This window comes from Bufo gargarizans, chromosome 8 (assembly GCF_014858855.1).
Source record: "Bufo gargarizans isolate SCDJY-AF-19 chromosome 8, ASM1485885v1, whole genome shotgun sequence".
Lineage (NCBI taxonomy): Eukaryota > Metazoa > Chordata > Amphibia > Anura > Bufonidae > Bufo > Bufo gargarizans.
In genome coordinates, this window is record NC_058087.1 from 151,111,415 (window position 1) to 151,133,776 (window position 22,362).

General features: G+C 45.1%; 1 protein-coding gene across 2 annotated transcripts; it reads right to left on the minus strand.

Moving 5' to 3' along the window:
* Nucleotides 1–768: 768 nt before the first annotated feature.
* On the minus strand, nucleotides 769–19,049 carry SNN (stannin). 2 transcript variants are annotated; one of them, XM_044303327.1, is made up of 2 exons: nucleotides 18,913–19,049; nucleotides 769–2,416 (listed from the first exon to the last, which is right to left on the minus strand). In XM_044303327.1, exon 2 carries the CDS (start codon nucleotides 2,354–2,356, stop codon nucleotides 2,093–2,095), a length of 264 nt encoding a protein of 87 aa, XP_044159262.1. In that variant the 5' UTR covers nucleotides 2,357–2,416; nucleotides 18,913–19,049; the 3' UTR covers nucleotides 769–2,092. The 2 variants fall into 2 exon arrangements, with proteins under 2 accessions (XP_044159262.1, XP_044159263.1); XM_044303328.1 differs by lacking the exon at nucleotides 18,913–19,049 and adding an exon at nucleotides 18,579–18,826.
* Nucleotides 19,050–22,362: the final 3,313 nt, after the last annotated feature.

The window sequence follows — 22,362 nt, forward strand, 5'->3', positions numbered from 1 at the left end:
TTTGTAGTGCGGATGTGAACGTACCCCAATACCTGCCTGTTTGGGTGAATTTCCTACCCTATGAAAGTTCATTAGCCCACAGAGATTAAGAAAAATTGTTGTGTGCATTTCCATATTTACCATTCTACATATTCTGAATTTTAAAAACTGCAGGTATTGCAATGATGATCTTGCGTTGCTGGGTGTGTACGGACACGGCCTGATCTGCATCCATGTTATTGTACTGCCATACCCCTGGGTGCCACTAGAACAGTGTTTCCCAACCAGTGTGCCTCCAGCTGTTGCAAAACTACAACTCCCAGCATGCCTGGACAGCCTTTGGCTGTGCGGGCATGCTGGGAGTTGTAGTTTTGCAACAGCTGGAGGCACACTGGTTGGGAAACACTGCACTAGAAATCTTTAATTGAGCTGAAAATGTGTGCTCATCTTAAAGGGGTTGTCTGACAGTATTAAGACCCAGGGACCTCTCTCTTGGGGCTGCCTGCTAGGAGCCATTATGTATGCTCCCATCTAGTAGCACTTCACCTGTCTTTCTATTGCATGAACAGACAATCATCTGAATGACCGCCACGTAAAACTAGAGGCTACTCCAGGAAGACATCCGCTGTGTGCCAGGAGGGATTGCTGCAGCACTCACGTTCTTAAAGGGGCTGTCTCTGATTAAATAAACCCAATTGGTTATTCGAAAAATCCTCCGTGCACAAATACCAAATGATCGAGAGGTTGTCAGAGCCCTGCCCTGAGTATTCTCACCAACACACCATAATATGGTTTCAAAATCCATATTTTTATTTTTTTACATGTTTTTCATAGGAAGAGAATTCTTAAAAAGGAAACATTATTACAATGGCGACTTGTTTGTGAAGCTGGAAAAGCTTTGTATGATTATGGCCTGTGGTTGGCATTTCAACCCCTTTTCCGCAAGTATGCCCTTATTCTTTGCATGGGGTGTTAAAAAAATAAAAAAAATTATTAACTGGGTAAAGACAGTAAAACTCTGGTTGGGACCCAGTCACATTTTAAAAGGTAAAAAACAAAAACAGATGACCTTAGCATCTCTGATGTGAAACCCCAACCACTCCATGATTATTCAGAAATAGAAGGAAGGCTGCACGGTCATGTTCCAGCATTAGCCAAAAAAATAATAATGCAGCAGATCCCTTGGTGCATCAGCCATTCATTCCCAGTAAAGAAGTCATGTAATGGGATGAACCAACACGAAGCGAGATAGTTACTAGGACTTTGCGAAACTGGCCGAGTAACTGCCTAACTACCTAGCAATATACATCTACAAATGGAGCCGGTCAAGAAGGTCATCTGGTACCACAAGCACCAAATTCACTCCAACTTTAGTCTCCTATTTCCACTTGAAAGAGGGTTAAATGCCGAACATTCACCACCACTCTAACACTGCGCTACATACTACGGGATGACATAGCTATAGGTAAAAACACTGTGCACGCTGTTCATCAGTACAATAATTTAGGACAATGAAGACAAAACATACAAATGTAGGAACCACAGTGAAAATCTAAAAATGCTCATTTCATTATAAAAAATAAAATCTCTAACTGCTCTTCTGCCTCATCCTCTCCGGGAGCCTCCTGGCATGCGTTTCATAAGGCATTTTCCCGATCACCGGCTCCTTTTGGAGGACTACAGGATCAGACAGGGTCACCGCAGTTATTAAGCAAAGTCAACATTGGATATGGGGGTTGTAGTGTCTAGAACCACAAGGAAAGGCTGAGCATACTATGACCACCAGTGGGTTAGGCATGGTTAATTAAAAAAAAAAAAAAATCTCCCTTCAAATCGGGCCGGCAATCGGCGAATTAATACGTTAAATTAGTGGGATGCTTAAAAACCGCTGCGGGGAGAGACGTTCACATTCCAGGGGAGATGTCCACTGAAGCAGGATGAAACACATTCAAGTAACACATGGTGTGAAAATCAAGGATTGTAAGAAAGTACTGCGTGCATCAGTGGCGTCAGCTGGGGAGGACATACACCTTCCGAACAGGACACGGGTCTATTATTTTTCACAGTATTAGTTCTGCTTTCTTCACACATGTTGGTGAAGGGATGTGGTGACTTAGCTATGTGTCTCTGTGCCATTCGGTGTCAGCTTGGTTTTCTTCTCCACCCGAGGTCCTTTGGCAGAATACTGAACCAAGAGAAAAGGCTCTTTGGTCTCTCCTTCTCCAACAATGCTCTCCTCATCCTCCGACTGGCTGAGCTTCTGCAAACGAAGGTAACACCAGCAACCCAGAATTAAGGCACCAAGGGCTGCAATGGCGATAAGGATAACAATGACTGTAACCACGCCGGTGGTGGGGTTATGGTCCATTATAGACATGGCTGGGGTTAGGTGCTGTAGGTCAAGTCTTCAGCCTTTGATCCGGAAGGAGACAAGAAACTGTCAATATCAAAAGAATAATTAATAACTATGCAAAGACATTTTGGTGCAACAACATGGCCGAAATGTATGTATTTTTTTTAATCTTGGATTTATTATTTATGCTTGAATATTAAAAGGCATCTGTCGGCAGATTTGTACCTATGACACTGGGTGACCTGTTACGTGTGCACTTGGCAGCTGAAGGCGTCTGTGTTGATCCCATGTTCATATGTGCCCGCATTGTTGAGATTTTTTTTTTACTATATGCAAATGAGCCTCTACAAGCAACGGGGGAGTTGCTGTCACACCTAGAGGCTCTGCTCTCTCTGCAACTGCCGCTCCATTTGTGCTTTGATTGACGGAACCAGGTAGTGTAAACCTCATCACACCTGGGTACATATAAACATGGGACCAACCCAGATCTCTTCAGCTGCCAAGCGCACATGTAAGGTTACTTTCACACTAGCGTTCTGAACGGATCCGCTCATATAATGCAGACGGTGGCTCCGTTCAGAACGGATCCGTCTGCATTATATTGTCTAAAAATGTCTAAGTGTGAAAGTAGCCTCAGACGGATCCGTCCAGACTTTTACATTGAAAGTCAATGGGGGACGGATCCGTTTGAAGATTGAGCCATATTGTGTCATCTTCAAACGGATCCGTCCCCATTGACTTACATTGTAAGTTTGGACGGATCCGCTTGCCTCCGCACGGCCAGGCGGACACCCGAACGCTGCAAGCAGCGTTCAGGTGTCCGCCTGCTGAGCGGAGCGGAGGCTGAACACCGCCAGACTGATGCATTCTGAGCGGATCCGCGTCCACTCAGAATGCATCAGGGCTGGACGGAAGCGTTCGGGTCCGCTTGTGAGCCCCTTCAAACGGAGCTCACAAGCGGACAGCCGAACGCTAGTGTGAAAGTAGCCCTACAGGACAGCCAGTGTCATAGGTACAAATCTGCTGACAGGTGCCCTTTAACGTTTTATATTGTAACTAGCAGTAACTGAACATCAGGAATTTTTAATCTTTTTCTGCTGGGTCCTCTTCAACTAATACCTAGGCCTCACCATTAGTGGTTCATGGCCAAATTAGTAAAAAACAAAAAAAAACCTTAATGGGGTTGTGCCGTGAGTTAATATCGATGACCTATCCTCAGGATAAAGATACTTTAATACAGAGAAGGCACGGCACTCGCGTCAGATATTTTGGTGGGGCTTGTTGTGCCGACTTCCCAGCCAGAATCATATAATAAAGGAAAACCAACAGCACTCTGTAGATAACGTCTGTTTAGAGTTTTTATTATGCAAGGCAACTTCACCAGAAAAAGGTCTTACCACCGAAACGTCACTCTTTCTGGTGAAGTTGCCTTGCATAATAAAAACTCTAAACAGACGTTATCTACAGAGTGCTGTTGGTTTTCCTTTATTCTATCCTCAGGATAGACATTCAAATAGTAGGTGACAGCAGCATCTTTCTCCATAAATTCTTATAGTAATCAGTCCATGAAAAAAGTACAAAAAAGGCCAATAGCAGCAGCAACGTTTCGACTACACAGTAGTCTTTGTCAAGCTTGACAAAGACTACTGTGTAGTCGAAACGTTGCTGCTGCTATTGGCCTTTTTTGTACTTTTTTCATGGACTGATTACTATAAGAATTTATAGAGAAAGATGCTGCTGTCACCTACTATTTGAATGTCTATTCGAGGGCGACCATGGATCCGGTGCCAGAGGCGGGCTGGTGCATATCTCCATAATTGAGTCAGTAAGGTACAGAAGTGCTGCTCTACACAGAAAATTATTCCACTATCCTCAGGATAGGTCATCAATACCAGATTGGCAGGGGGTCAACTCTTGGCACCCCCGCCAATCAGCTGCTTGAAGGGACAGTGTCACTCTTGCGAGTGCTACTTCATCTTCAACCTGCGTGTTGTCTCCTCTGTAGAGGTAGCACAATGTAATTACAACCGCTTGTCCCGAGGCCTACCTCAAAGATTAAGGAGCACTGTTCTGGATTCACCTGGATCAAGCCAAGTCTGATCACTCAGGCAATCATAGTGAGACCAGTGCATATGTTAATATATATTTTTATTTAGCAAGATACATTGTAAACATTAAAAACCAACAGCATGTACATCATGTAGAGTCTGTTGTTACATAGTTGACTAATCATCACTTTTTTTCTTTGGTCCTCCTCAACACAAGCCGCCTACAATAAGAACAAACCCCCCAGGCCAGCGCCAGCTGGTGACAACCAAATGATGGCCATTACAGCTACTAGAAAGATTGGTGCCTAGTTCACAGGCGTCCAAAATAGAAAACCTTCCTCGACAAACGGTGAAACATGCCCAGGCCCACATAAAGGCAGATCTGCACCCCTGCCTACCATATGCCCAGTAGGTCTATGGATTATACAGGTGAAGCTTGAAAAATTTGAATATCGTGCAAAGTTCATTTATTTCAGTAATGCAACTTAAATGGTGAAAATAACATGAGAGATAGACTTAATACAGGCAAAGCGAGATATTTCAAGCCTTTATTTGTTATAATTTGGATGATTATGGCTTACAGCTGATGAAACCCCAAAGTCACAATCTCAGGTCCCCTTTGCTCAGGGGGTATGGATTAATTAGCTGACTAGAGTGTGACACTTTGAGCCTAGAATATTGAACCTTTTCACTAAATTCTAATTTTAAGCTGCATTAATGCAATTCCTTTTAATTTGCATTACTGAAATAAATTTCACTTTTGCACGATACTCTAAGTTTCACCTGTATTGTATGTACACTGTAATGGCAAAAAAATCAATAAAAAAAAAAATCACAATCACACACATCTGTAGGACACATTTATTTTTTATGGGTAAACAGCTTTTTCCTCTCTTTTTTTTTTGTCTTCCATTTTTCTGAAAAAGCAATTCAGTTCAGTGCTGGAATGACAGGACTAAGCAGCAGTCAGAGGTCAGTGTATTCACAGGCGCAAAAAACCAGGCCGGAGACACAGCAGAACACCACATCCGCTCCCAATCCCATTCCTAGGTGGACGGATCCAGATATATATAGTTACCGCTTCCTCGCCAAGTGTAGGGCTCAGTGAGGAGACAAATGTCTGCTGAAGTAATGATGAAGCTTGTTCCCATCAACAGCTGTCAACCCAAATCTCACATGTGGTTTTCTGGTTTTACAAAAAATAAACACTAGCATTCAACCGTACTGCATTATACAAGTCGTATGATGGAGGTCTGAGTGCATTTTAACTCCTCCAGTTTAATTTTGATCCATGACCCTCACTCTGGTTTACATCCAGTGCAAGGCTCATGGAAAGTGTCTGTAGCATCAGGTTTCTGCCTCTCCTTCCTCTCCCAGCTCGACTGTCACAGACCCAAGCCTGCTGGAAGCCCTGCTGGGAAAAGACCGCCCTAGGACACGGCATCATTGCTGACATCATGTCTACAGGGTCCAGGAGACTGATCAGAACAGCGCCCTCAGAGGCAAAGTCACTGACGATAGTGTGTCTACAGGACAAAGCCTTAGAAACCTTGCCATGCCTCAGATGTCGACGTGATGTCATTGGGACAGGGAACCAGCACAGTGGAAAATGTCATGGGATTGGTTATTATTAGTAAGTGATAACATTTACTGTCAATTAATGTTTCAAAGGGGTTGTTCTCTCTCTCTCTCTCTCTCATATTACCTGTATGGCCCGTCTTCAGATCGTGATACCAGTCACGTGACCCCCGCCCCCCCCCCATCTGTAGCCCAGTGTATTTCTTCCTGTTATGTCAAGTGCACTGGCGTGTTTCTGTGTCCGCATCCTGCCCATGTAATTTACATAGACAAGGAGTGGATGGCATTATCAGATCTTCTGCGCCAGTGACGGAGAATAGAGGAGATCTGATGATGCCGTCTCCTCCCTGTCCATGTAAATTATATGAGTTACATGGGGATGCAGGGAGGAGCAGGAAAAAAACATGAAGACAGAGGTAAGCCAGTGGGCACGTGACGTCACCAGAAACACAAAGTGCTACACAGACAGGGTCACATGACTGGCATTGCAATCTACAGATTTGGCTTATACACGTAACATTAGGAAATGAGTGATCACAGGAAAGTGATATATGAGAACACTGGAACACCCCTTTCATTTATAGATATAATGGCTAGTAATGATGAAGATTACATGTAGGATAGACTGGTGGAAGAGTAGTTAAAGCAAAGTTTGCTTGTGATTTCCGTTATTGTGTGTACTATGGCACTGTGCTGCACATGGTACTGGGATCAGTATTGAGGTGTACAGATCACAGGTACCACCACTGTGTGTATGAGCCCGTGTCAGACTGCTGCAGACTGGAAATAACTAAAGCAGGGACAGCAACCGCCGACACTCCAGCTGTGGTGAAACTACAACTCCCAGAACTCCTATACAAGTGAATGGAGCACGCTGGGAGTTATAGTTTCCCAACAACTGGAGTGGTGGAGGTTGCACCACCACAATTTAGCTGTTCTGTAGTAGTTCCAGTGCAGGAACTACACAGCTCTCTCCATTGCTCAGCGAACGGAGTTGGTTACTAAAGTAAATAGGAGCAGTGCTGGACACAATGGATGGAGTTACTGCAGAACAGATTCAGTTCTAATACGTGACTCTTGGATAAAACAGAATTAGTGTAATTTTCATGCTATAACATGCACCCCCCCCCTCCTACAAAAGTAGGGGGACATGGCAGAATGTGTTATGGAGCAAATACTAATGACCGGTGAGTTTTAGCGCCGTCCAGAGCAGGAGAGGTAAGTTTATTTATTTTTTGTCTGATCTGAGGTATGAAGAGGAATGGGGGTATGATAGGTGTCTGACCTGAGGAGGAATAGGGGTCTGATGGAGCTTGGGGATTTGATCTGAGGTCTGAAAATAAATGGGGTCTGATGAAAAATATTCTTATTTTCCTCCTTTATATCCTAGGTGCATCTTCTAGAGCAAAAATACGGTATGTCTTTATCAAGCATAATTCCAACAACAGGAAAGTCAAGGCCACGTCGGTGTATGAATAAGACTCACAGCTCCTCAAATTCAGAATGTAATTCATTATATGCCTGGTAAAGCAAGGTTTTAGATTACTCCATGGTCGATATCCTACACATCCTATTTCCACTCTCGCTCTTTACAGAAAAAAAAAAAAAAAATCTATATTTCTAGAAGTGAGCAGTAATTTACAACAACCCTTGTTGCGTGCAGCAAGTGCACCACTGTTCATACATTTATGTACCACTTGTTCGTTCTTTACCTCAACTGAACCTGATCCTTGGAGTGTCCTCCTTTAAAGAGGGACTGTCACACCTTCACAGAAGTAAAACTGGCTTCATAGCTTGACAGCCGCCCCTTCGCTGGTTTTCTCTTCTAGAGCGAATGGGTGCCACTAGTTTTGGTGCCCCACACTAGTCTGGTGGGGAGTCTCTAGTTACCAGTGGAACATCACCTCAGCCATTGACATTGGACAGTAGAAGACAACCCATCTGACAATTCACTAGTATTAGATGCTGAAACTATCTGCATAGAGGAAACTAAAGGCACTGAAACCAGTGAAGAGCCAGCTGTAAAGGGTTTTAGTTTGGTGAGGATGTGACGGGTCCTCTTAGGCATCATACAACTGGTATTTTAAAGGCTCTGTACACCTTTGGAGGCAATTTTGACTATGCATTTTACTCATTTCTGGCTAATAATTTTTAATTGGATTTTATTAAAAATATTGAGCCATTCTGTCACAAAGGGTTAACAGTTTTTCTAACTGTGGCTGGTACTTTCATTTTGTGCCAACCCTTATCTCCAATTTACCAATAGGTCGTAAACACTTACTGAGCTTTAAAGGGATTTTCCAACCCCTATAATGCCCCCCAAAATGCCCATGCCTCTCATACTGGTTATACTTACCCTGCTCCCTGGCACCCTTGTTGCTTCTGATCCCTACACGGCCACCGATGCATCTCCCTGTCGCGCGGATCAAAACATCCGGCGACAATAGCAGGCAGTGACGGAGACGAGCCTTACTAGCGTCACCCGCGATGCTAGGGTGGCTCTTCCCCGTTGTGGCCTGCTATTGGAGAAAGGATCAGGATCCATCTATCGTTTTCATAATTAGAGGCGTTCCCTGCATCATTAACCAATGCTATAGGCTAGATCTTTGTGAGATGAAACATGTATGCACTCTATGGTTGAAAGGTCCAGAAATCATTGACCTAGGAGGAGGCAGAGTCGCCACTTACTGTTGGCAGGAATCTCACCAGTCTGGATCCTCATCCCTTAGATATGTCGCTGTCAGAATCCATCAGGTTGTGATCTGGTTTATTACTCTCATGTAGCATACGCTGAGCGGCCTGTGTGGCTTATGTCCAAATCTCAACTTGTAATCAGTGGAAAATTCCATTGTGAGCTGAATGACGGGGCTCTCGGCTGCTCAGTCACCTCCCTCACCAGTGACAAACATCTCTCTTTCTAGATGCTGCAGAACTGAAGCAGCGCTGACTAATGACTCAAATCACGAGGGCTCTATAAAATTGTTTAGACTGCCCGTGACAGGTATCAGCTACAACCCTTACCGAGAAAAAGAATGCACATGTAAAGTGCCTATATACCTGCGGGCATGTGCAGGGCACGCTAACCAACCTGCAGGCATGTGCAGGGCACGCTAACCAACCTGCAGGCATGTGCAGGGCACGCTAACCAACCTGCAGGCATGTGCAGGGCACGCTAACCAACCGGCAGGCATGTGCAGGGCACGCTAACCAACCGGCAGGCATGTGCAGGGCACGCTAACCAACCTGCAGGCATGTGCAGGGCACGCTAACCAACCTGCAGGCATGTGCAGGGCACGCTAACCACCTGCAGGCATGTGCAGGGCACGCTAACCAACCTGCAGGCATGTGCAGGGCACGCTAACCAACCTGCAGGCATGTGCAGGGCACGCTAACCAACCTGCAGGCATGTGCAGGGCACGCTAACCAACCTGCAGGCATGTGCAGGGCACGCTAACCAACCTGCAGGCATGTGCAGGGCACGCTAACCAACCTGCAGGCATGTGCAGGGCACGCTAACCAACCTGCAGGCATGTGCAGGGCACGCTAACCAACCTGCAGGCATGTGCAGGGCACGCTAACCAACCTGCAGGCATGTGCAGGGCACGCTAACCAACCTGCAGGCATGTGCAGGGCACGCTAACCAACCTGCAGGCATGTGCAGGGCACGCTAACCAACCTGCAGGCATGTGCAGGGCACGCTAACCAACCTGCAGGCATGTGCAGGGCACGCTAACCAACCTGCAGGCATGTGCAGGGCACGCTAACCAACCTGCAGGCATGTGCAGGGCACGCTAACCAACCTGCAGGCATGTGCAGGGCACGCTAACCAACCTGCAGGCATGTGCAGGGCACGCTAACCAACCTGCAGGCATGTGCAGGGCACGCTAACCAACCTGCAGGCATGTGCAGGGCACGCTAACCAACCTGCAGGCATGTGCAGGGCACGCTAACCAACCTGCAGGCATGTGCAGGGCACGCTAACCAACCTGCAGGCATGTGCAGGGCACGCTAACCAACCTGCAGGCATGTGCAGGGCACGCTAACCAACCTGCAGGCATGTGCAGGGCACGAACCTGCAGGGCATGTGCAGGGCACGCTAACCAACCTGCAGGCATGTGCAGGGCACGCTAACCAACCTGCAGGCATGTGCAGGGCACGCTAACCAACCTGCAGGGCATGTGCAGGGCACGCTAACCAACCTGCAGGCATGTGCAGGGCACGCTAACCAACCTGCGGCATGTGCAGGGTCACGCTAACCACCTGCGGGCATGTGCAGGGCACGCTAACCAACCTGCGGGCATGTGCAGGGCACGCTAACCAACCTGCGGGCATGTGCAGGGCACGCTAACCAACCTGCGGGCATGTGCAGGGCACGCTAACCAACCTGCGGGCATGGGAGGCCAAATTCCCACCTTCAAATATATGGTAAAAACCCGTTATTTACAGTTTACGCTGCATTGAAGTTACATTTCGGGATCACTGTAAATGAGGAAGACGTCAGATGTTTCCAGGTGGGAAAGTTGTACGTGATCTTATAACAATCACTACAGAAGATCAGCTGTATGAGGAAAAGGCAGGCGCCGTGTGCGTGTCGTCTCCCTTCCTGCTTGCTATGGACATTGCAGCAGGAAGAGACAGCAGATGGCACCTGCCTTCTCCTCATACAGCTGATCCGATATTGATAACCTAGGTCATCAATATTAAAATCCTGAAAAACCCCATCTAAATGAATGATCATTACATGAAAGCAGTGCTAGTGTGGTCACCTAAATCAGTGTTCCTCAACTCCAGGCCTCAGGATTTCCTTAGTATTGAGCTGGTGACCTAATTAATGTCAATACATCAGCTACCACAGGTATTTATTCTGTTGGACCTTCTCAATTCATGACCGGCAGGTGGGCCCTGAGGACTGGAGTTGAGGAACACTGACGATTCTGGACAGCAGATTGCACTGTCAAAACAGGGATCTGCTGCCTAGAAACAATGGGAGAGATTTATCAAAACTGGTGCAAGGGAAAGCCTATTGCAACCAATCAGATCCCACCTTATTTTTTCCAAAGGAGTTCTGAAAAACATAAGGTGGAATCTGATTGGGCAACTAAGCCAGATTTCCTTTACACCAGTTTTGATAAATCTCCCTCAGTGAATGTGTCTGCAGACAATCAATCACTCGTTTATATCGCCGTTTGTGGATCCAGCAGGCTATTCTGGCACCGAGCACCCTGTCAGATCCTCTACTTTACCACCGGATACCCACTGACTACAATGGGGTCCGGTGCTGATCCGGCCAATTTTCTGCAAAAATCTCAGGTTTCGACTGGAAGAAAACCTTTGCACGCAGCGGTCTATGTGCAGCCGAAACCCGACATTTATGCCAGAAACCGGCCAGATCATCACCGGACCCCACTGCAGTCAATGGAGATCTAGCGGTAACAGATCTGGCAATGCCAGATGTGTGAGATTGGGCAGGCTGCTCTGCTGGAACAGCCTGCCGGATCTGCAAACGAGCAAGTTCACCGAGAGAAACATGCTTCGTGTCGGGAGTGTTATTTCCCGTCCTGGACTCTTGTAACGGGACCTCCAGGCATTATCATGATTTATAATGCTGTGTGTCTGTGTCTGTGCCAGACCTCTGCTGATTTTGTGATCTGTACTGATGACATTAGGTCAGTACAATTCAGTAAAGATAATGCAGGCCAGAGACACACAGCATTATAAATCATTATAGTGACATGAGGTCCCGTTACAGGAGGGGAAATCATACTCGAACGCGGAGCACATTTCCCACAGACAACTCGCTTGTCTGAAACTGGCTAGGTCTACACGACGACCTATGTCGTGCGACAATTTTTATAATGATAGTCTATGGTGTCGCACTGTGACAGTCGCAAAAAATCCATTTGAAATGGATTTTTCTTCGACTGTCGCGTCGCAGCTTCTCACAGTGCAACAACACCATAGACTATCATAAAAATTGTCACTTGACATTGGTGCGAAAAAATGTCACGCGAAAAATGTTGGTGTAGTTGTGCCCCATCTGTCGTGCAACTTATTGTCGCGCGACACATGTCGTCGTGTAGACCTAGCCTAAAGGCTCTGTGTAGGAGCCATATATCTAGTGCCGAGTACTGGATCAGATCCATGAGGTCCGGAAAGCCTTTCCTTCAGTTTGCAACAAGTGGATGGGTACGTTTTGAAGCAAAACCAAGCTTGGTTTTAATCTGCCTGTAACAGGTCTATGTCCGGCAGAGATCACTGTTACCTATGAGAACTCTCCGGAGTCCGTCACTTCTCCTGGGAGCAGCCCCGCACTGCGTACAACCAAGATAACATAGAAAACAAGACCTTAGAAAAGAAGCTCGTCTTCAGGTACATGTTATTGCCGAGTCGTGGGAACCACATGCCGATTACCGGTAATTGCCGGGCTGCAGCTGCCATGATTTCATTTGCAAGTACAGGCACAGTGTAGTATTTGGCGGTAAGGTTGGGTTCCCGATGCGTTTTAGCCCATTGCTGGGCTTTTCATCGGAGATTATACATCTGAATACCCCAAAAACAGTATGTATGTCTAAAATAGTCAAGTATGAATCTTTTGGATTCCACTTGCCCCGGTGAAGTGAATGGATCCATCGTGGTATATGCTTGAATACCATTTTCAGTTATTTAAAGAGCATCTGTCAGCAGTTCTGTACCTATGAAATTGTCTGACCTGTTACTTGTGCTCTTGGCAGCGGAAGACATCTGTGTTGGTCCCATGTTCATATTTTATGCAAATGAGCCTATAGAAGCAACGGGGGCGTTTCCATTGCACAGAGAGCTGAGCTCATTGCTCCTAGAGGCTCATTTCCTCATTTATTAAACCATAATTTTTCTCCCCAATGCGGGCACATATGAACATGGGGGGTGTACTCACATCTGTGGTTTACTGTGGTGAGTACACACATGCCCTATTTTTGTCTGTGACCACAGATCCCTCTATAGGTCCATGAAAGCCGCAGACAACACAGATCTTTGTTCATGCATCGTTACTAGGATATGCTCTGGAACACAGATGACGCATGGAGAGTAGAAAACGGACACAATGACCAAACATGGATCCTTTATGGATGAACCACTGACCATCTCGTCACAGATGACATCATGTCACCACTTTCAGATCGGTGATAGGAAATCTGTGTTCCAGATGATGACTGACCATTCATGGACACCACCATTCATTTGCCTCAATGAGTTTAGCATTGTGGAAAAGCGTATGAAGAGATACCCATTTAATTTGTATGGGTCATTTTCAGAGCTGTTCATTCTAACCTGGTACAGCGCCCTTTGTGAATGGGCATTGTCACACGAGTTACCCAAAAATAAGCCAAATGCCAGAAATAAAGAGAAGGTATACTCCCCCAGTTAATCCCTCACTACTTCCAGTGTCGAAATGCTGATCTTCCCCCACGGCCTTAGTTCACTTGGCTGCAGAGGTGACAAACCCATATAGCCTATGTACCCGCTGCAGCCAACTGCTGGCCTCTGCAGTATATGGCACAAGACCACTGAAGTGAGTGATGGACTGCCGCAGTCGCCCGGTGTACACAGGCTCGTGATCTGTGCAGGGAAGAGCCGCAGCAATGATACTGGGAGTATAGGGTCTTTTTCTATATTCTTCTATAATTTCTGGCTCTTGGCACATTTTGAGTAACTCAAAAAAAACCTTGAACAACCAGGAATTTCCAACAAGACATCCAAGAAGTGATTGGTACAACACTCCGCATCTCTGGTGTCATTCTGCCAGTAAACCTGATGGAGAAATAAAAATCAAGGCAGCAAATATAAACTCTGCTGATAAAAAGACAACGGGGGCCACTTCCAAACATTTTTATGTCAGCTTTTGGTGAAAAAAAATTGTTGTAAGATCCCTTTTTAAAGGTCTGTGCGACAATGTTTTTGTAGTGGTTTTTACACCATCCTCACCACTTAGGAGGGGTTGGGAGCGGGGCTTTGGCTCCAGCAAAGTTACAAAGTCTTGGTATCTACGCCGGAAAACAGTAAAAAACGACTCCGGTCAAGGCATGGGCTACCAGAGGTGCACCCAATTCATGTCCAGGTGTGCACCTCCAGCAGCCTGTGGGGGGGGGGGGCATTAAACGCATTAAAAGCCGGTCTTTGTAAGAAACGACATATCATTCTGCTTCAGTTCCCCGGTCCCAGCGGTATTATACATGAAGATTATAACGCACCATAAAGCCTCATTCACACGACGTGCGCTGTACGTGTTCTCCAGTGGTTTCAGCCTGATGCTTGCTCTATTTTGTGTTCACAGATCCATCACGTCCATTATAGTCTATGGGTCAGTGAAAACCACGGATCATTAAGAAGAGATGCTTTAAAAAATTATTGTTCAGCATCGGTGAAACACAGATGCAACACGGACAGCAAAGAAAGGCCACACAGATCCTTCACGGAGGCATGACCGAGCACGGACACGTGAAGAAGCGCAGTATGGCTACTAGGATTGCAGTACAGTAATCGATGCTAAAAGCGATGTAATATGAAGACCACTACCTGTCCATATGACCTGGTATGGACATCATAGAGGTGGTCCCCTGCTCGAGACCCCCCGTCCATGAGCCACAATGGAAAGCCATTCTATACAAGCAGCTCCCGTTCTGGTGAAATACTAAATCTGCTTTTCAGTCACCGCTGCAGTGGGATTGTTTTTCAGGCTGCACCTAAGGGAACATGCACACGTTCAGGATTCATGTGCGGAGAATCCGCACTGAAATCCGCAGGCAAATCTGTGCGGATTTTACTAAGTGAATGAAAAAAATCCGGTCAGGAAAAATTAAATAAATTGACATGCTGCAGATTTTAAAAATCCGCACCGCAGGTCAGAATCCGCGTGGAGAAAATCTGCATTGTGTGCATTGAGAATTCTCTTAGAATGCAATGTACATGACCTACGGTGCGGATTTTCCGCGCGCTATCCTGATCGTGTGCATTTAGCCTTACGGTGCAAAATCAGATGTTTGCCAGGGGTGCAGAACATTGAGGAGGCAACCCCTTTAAAAGGACTCTGTCACCATGACCCTGGACTATCATCTGCAATAATACATGAGTAGTACAAGACATATGGAGACCAGATCACTAGGTTTTACTTTCCTACCCCCCCCCCCGGCCACACGCCATATCGACTGAGACCCACAAATGTACAATCTACATATGTATCAATTTACTGCGGTTGCTAAGAAACCAATTGTCCTTTTTGCCTTAAATCTGTGACAAGGACGGGGACACCGGCCACAGTTTAACAATTCCAGTCGTCCGGCTACAGATACATATGTCAGGGCAGATCCAGAACAACGGCCCTGCCTGGCTCCCCATTAGCAGCACGCCGCTGTATCACGTATCCGCACACCTCTGCCAGGAGGAACGTTTATTTCCCTGCAGATTGTAACCGGATCCCGAGGAAATCCCGGATCAGAAATTCCTGCCATTAAGAGGAAAACGTGCCGTCCTCGAGAAATAAGTAACCACATAGAGCAGTCCATACGGACTCCACAGCAGAGGAAGCCACCTGAAAGCCCATGTGGCCGTATGTAATGTGATTAACCGCGCCATGCGATGCTGCACAAAGGGAACGAATTCTGGAGCGTGCAGCCCAATCCACAGCCACCATGGGCACACCGGAGAGCTGCGGCGCCCAACATATACCAGGATCAATGCCATGCTCAACCAGTCCACAACACACAGAAGCCCCTGCATCGAGTCATTCATGTGCAGCTGGAAGCTTCTGGGCCCCAGTACAGAGGGGATACTGGTGTGTGATCCCACTGTATGGGATCTATACAATATGACATCACACACACACACACACACACTATAGGAGGTATACAATATGACATCACACACACACACACACACACACTATAGGAGGTATACAATATGACATCACACACACACACACACACACACACTATAGGAGGTATACAATATGACATCACACACACACACACACACACACTATAGGAGGTATACAATATGACATCACACACACACACACACACACTATAGGAGGTATACAATATGACATCACACACACACACACCACACACTATAGGAGGTATACAATATGACATCACCACAACACACACACCACACACACTATAGGAGGTATACAATATGACATCACACACACACACACACACACTATAGGAGGTATACAATATGACATCACACACACACACACACACACTATAGGAGGTATACAATATGACATCACACACACACACACACACACTATAGGAGGTATACAATATGACATCACACACACACACACTATAGGAGGTATACAATATGACATCACACACACACACACACTATAGGAGGTATACAATATGACATCACACACACACACTATAGGAGGTATACAATATGACATCACACACACACACACTATAGGAGGTATACAATATGACATCACACACACACACACTATAGGAGGTATACAATATGACATCACACACACACACACTATAGGAGGTATACAATATGACATCACACACACACACTATAGGAGGTATACAATATGACATCACACACACACACTATAGGAGGTATACAATATGACATCACACACACACACACTATAGGAGGTATACAATATGACATCACACACACACACACTATAGGAGGTATACAATATGACATCACACACACACACACTATAGGAGGTATACAATATGACATCACACACACACACACTATAGGAGGTATACAATATGACATCACACACACACACACTATAGGAGGTATACAATATGACATCACACACACACACACTATAGGAGGTATACAATATGACATCACACACACACACACTATAGGAGGTATACAATATGACATCACACACACACACACTATAGGAGGTATACAATATGACATCACACACACACACACTATAGGAGGTATACAATATGACATCACACACACACACACTATAGGAGGTATACAATATGACATCACACACACACACACTATAGGAGGTATACAATATGACATCACACACACACACACTATAGGAGGTATACAATATGACATCACACACACACACACTATAGGAGGTATACAATATGACATCACACACACACACACTATAGGAGGTATACAATATGACATCACACACACACACACTATAGGAGGTATACAATATGACATCACACACACACACACTATAGGAGGTATACAATATGACATCACACACACACACACTATAGGAGGTATACAATATGACATCACACACACACACACTATAGGAGGTATACAATATGACATCACACACACACACACTATAGGAGGTATACAATATGACATCACACACACACACACTATAGGAGGTATACAATATGACATCACACACACACACACTATAGGAGGTATACAATATGACATCACACACACACACACTATAGGAGGTATACAATATGACATCACACACACACACACTATAGGAGGTATACAATATGACATCACACACACACACACTATAGGAGGTCTACAATATGACATCACACACACACACACTATAGGAGGTATACAATATGACATCACACACACACACACTATAGGAGGTATACAATATGACATCACCACACACACACTATAGGAGGTATACAATATGACATCACACACACACACACTATAGGAGGTATACAATATGACATCACACACACACACACTATAGGAGGTATACAATATGACATCACACACACACACACTATAGGAGGTATACAATATGACATCACACACACACACACTATAGGAGGTATACAATATGACATCACACACACACCACTATAGGAGGTATACAATATGACATCACACACCACACCCACTATAGGAGGTATACAATATGACATCACACACACACACACTATAGGAGGTATACAATATGACATCACACACACACACACTATAGGAGGTATACAATATGACATAACACACACACTATAGGAGGTATACAATATGACATCACACACACACACACTATAGGAGGCATACAATATGACATCACACACACACTATAGGAGGCATACAATATGACATCACACACACTATAGGAGGCATACAATATGACATCACACACACTATAGGAGGCATACAATATGACATCACACACACTATAGGAGGCATACAATATGACATCACACACACTATAGGAGGCATACAATATGACATCACACACACTATAGGAGGTATACAATATGACATCACACACACTATAGGAGGTATACAATATGACATCACACACACTATAGGAGGTATACAATATGACATCACACACACTATAGGAGGCATACAATATGACATCACACACACTATAGGAGGCATACAATATGACATCACACACACTATAGGAGGCATACAATATGACATCACACACACTATAGGAGGTATACAATATGACATCACACACACTATAGGAGGTATACAATATGACATCACACACACTATAGGAGGTATATATATATATATATATATATATATATATATGACATCACACACTACACACATTATTATAACGGATTATTCCCTCTGTCCCCATTCCACCACTGATCAGTTAGGATAGGTACCTGGGTACAGCCACCACACGCCAGTCCTCTGATGTGCCAGGTATGGTGCCCGCTGTTACCAATGCTACCCACAGTGGCACAATACTGCCCCACGAGGTAAAGCAGGGCAGCATTGCCTCCTTGGCTTTGTCTTGCTCTACAGCGGAACAGCTAGACCTGAGAGAGGCTGAACCTGAGGGGGCATTGCCCGGTGCCAGCCCCCCGTGTGAGGCTACCCGGAGTACCATCCTCACACGCTCCATTACCCCTCTGGTCTTTGCGGTGCAGTCAGGCTGGCGGCTCTGGCTAACCACACACAGCACATGCAGGCACCGACAATCCACGAGCAGCTCACCTTCTCCAGGCTGCAGCGCGGTCAGCACGGCCACCTTTCAGCGCTCCCGGCGGGCACGGATTGGGCTGCAGAGCCGCATCCCCCGAAAATTCGCCACAACCCAACCCCGCATTCTGATTAGCATAACGGTACCTCCCTTACTTAAAGCCTACGCTGACGTCAGCAGAACCACTCGGCCAATCGCAGGGCAGCACAGACGTCTAGCTTAGCGACAGCTGCAGGGCGGGGGCAACGTAGCAACAGGGAGCGAGCTGAGATCACGTGACGCCCAGCGTATGACCCGCAGTGAAGTGCGGTAAAGAGGAGTTCAAAAGAAGCTCAGCAGAAGCGCGTTAACCCTTTCAGTTCCGGGCCACTTTTCACCTTAAATCCCAGGCCGATTGTTGCAAATCTGACCTGTGTCACTTTATGTGGTAATAACTTTGGAACGCTTTGACTTAAGCCTCTTGCGCACGCGACCGTATGTATTTAGCGGTCTGCAAAAACCGATCTGCAAAAAATACAGATGACATCCGTGTGCATTCCATAATTTGCGGAACGGAACAGCTGGCCCCTAATAGAACAGTCTTATCCTTGTCCGTAATACGGACAAGAATAGGACATGTTCTATTTTTTTGCAGAAGGGATATACGGAAACGGAATGCACGCAAAGTACCTTCCTTTTTTTTCGTGGACCCCTTTGAAATGAATGGTTCCGTAAAAAAAACGTAACGGACACTGAAAGAAAATACGTTTGTGTTAGAGGCATTATCAAAGCCATTCTGAGACACATTGTACTTCATGATAGTGGTAAACTTGAGTTGATATATTTCACCTTTGTTTATAAAATAATCCAAAGTGTATCAAAAATGTGAAAAATTCACAATTTTCTACACTTGAATTTTTCTACTTTTAAGACAGAGTAATACCTCATAAAATGGTTATCAGTCAACATTCCCCATATGTCTGCTTTATGTTGGCATCATTTTGTAAATGTCATTTTATTTTTTTAGGACGTTAGAGGGCCTAGCAGTTTAGAAACAATTTTTTAAATTTTCAACAAAATTTCCAAAACCATTTTTTTAAGCACCAATTCAGTTATAAAGTGATTTAGAAGCGCTTAGGGTACTTTCACACTAGCGTTTTTTTTTTTTTCCGGTATTGAATTCCGTCACTGAAGCTCAATACCGGAGAAAAACTGTGAGTTTTATCCTAATGCATTCTGAATGGAGAGCAATCCGTTCAGGATGCATCAGTTCAGTCCCTCTTACGTTTTTTGGACGGGGAAAATACCGCAGCTTGCAGCAGTTTTCTCTCCGTCCAAAAATCCGGATCTGGCATTAATTTACATTGATGTGTATTAGTGCCGGATTAAGTGTTTCGGCAAAACGGATCCGGCTTTCCGGTCTGCGATGACACCGGAGAGACGGATCCGGTATTTCAATGCATTTGTCAGACGGATCCAGATCCATATGACAAATGCCATCAGTTTGCGTCCGGATTGTCGGATCCAGCAGGCAGTTCCGGCGATGGAACTGCCTGCCGGAGTCCTCTGCCGCAAGTGTGAAAGTACCCTTACGTAATGTAAACCACCCATAAATCACCCCTCAAATTATTAAAAACTGATTTTACAAACTTTGTTAACCCTTGAGGTGTTCCACAAGAATTAAAGGAAAATGGAAGTGAAATTTTAAAATTTCCCTTCTTTGGATGATTTTTTATGTTAATCATTTTTTTCTTGCAACACAGCAAGGTTTAACAGCAAAATAAACCTCAATATATATTACTCTGATTCTGCAGTTTACAGAAATACCCTATATATGGCGGTAAACTGCTCTATGGGCATGTGGCAGTGGTCAGAAGGAAAGGAGCGCCATATGGATTTTGGAGGCAGATTTCAGTAGAATGCTTTTTAGACACCATTTTGTATTTGAAGAGACAGAACCCTCAAAAAGTGACCCCATTTTAGAAACTACACCCCTTAAAGAATATATTTTTATACTTAGCACTTTGCCCCCCTAAGCGTTTTACGGAATTTGGAAACTCTTGGCTGTAGAAATGAAAAGTTTTGTTTCTTCCAATAAAATGTTGCTTTAGTCCGAAATTTTTCATTTTTACAAGGGGTAACAGGAGAAAAAATCACCCCATAATTTGTTACCCATTTTTTCCTGAATATGGCAACACCCCATATGTGGTGGTGAACTGCTGTGGGGGCACATGGCAGGACTCAGAAAGGAAGGAGCGACATATGGCTTTTGCAGCGTAGATTTTGATGGATAGGTTTATGGGTGCCATTGGTTTTTATTTTTTATGTGAATGTCTTATGTGGGGGCTCATTTTTTGCGGGATGAGGTGACAGTTTGATTGATACCATTTTTTGGGGTACATAAGACTTTTTGATCACTTGGCATTAAATGTTTTGTGAGGCAAGGTGAAAAAAAATGGTTGTTTTGGCATAGTTTAAAAAAAAAAATTTTTTACAGCATTCACCTGAGGTGGCATATAATGTGATATTTTTATAGAGCAGATTGTTACGGATGTGGCGATACCTAATATGTCTATAATTTTTATTTTTGTTAAGTTTTACACAGTGAAATCATTTTTGAACAGAATAAAATCTTGTTTTTATGTTGCCATTTTCTGAGAGCCATATTTTTTTATTTTTGGGGTGATTGTCTTAGGGCTCTTTCACACCTGCGTTATTTTCTTCCGGCATAGAGTTCCGTCGTCGGGGCTCTATGCCGGAAGAATCCAGTTTTATCCTAATGCATTCTGAATGGAGAGAAATCCGTTCAGGATGCATCAGGATGTCTTCAGTTCCGGACCGGAACGTTTTATGGCTGGAGAAAATACCGCAGCATGCTGCGCTTTTTGCTCCGGCCAAAAATCCTGAACACTTGCCGCAAGGCCGGATCCGGAATTAATGCCCATTGAAAGGCATTAATCCGGATCCGGCTTTAAGCTAAACGTCGTTTCGGCGCATTACCGGATCCGACGGTGGTTACCATGGCTACCAGGACGCTAAAGTCCTGTTTGCCATGGTAAAGTGTAGTGGGGAGCGGGTGAGCAGCATACTTACCGTCCGTGCGGCTCCCGGGGCGCTTCAGAGTGACGTCAGGGCGCCCCACGCACATGGATGACGTCATCCATGCGCATTGGGCGCTCTGACGTCAGTCTGGAGCGCCCCGAGAGCCGCAAGGACGGTAAGTATACTGCTCCTCCGTTCCCCACTACTACTATGGCAACCAGGACATTAATAGCGTCCTGGCTGCCATAGTAACACTGATCGCATTTTGAAGACTGATCCGTCTTCAAATGCTTTCAGTTCACTTGCGTTTTTCCGGATCCGGCGTGTAATTCCGGCAAATGGAGTACACGACGGATCCGGACAACGCAAGTGTGAAAGAGCCATTAGATAGGGGCTAATTTTTTGTGGGATGAGATTTTTGATCACTTGGCATTACACTTTTT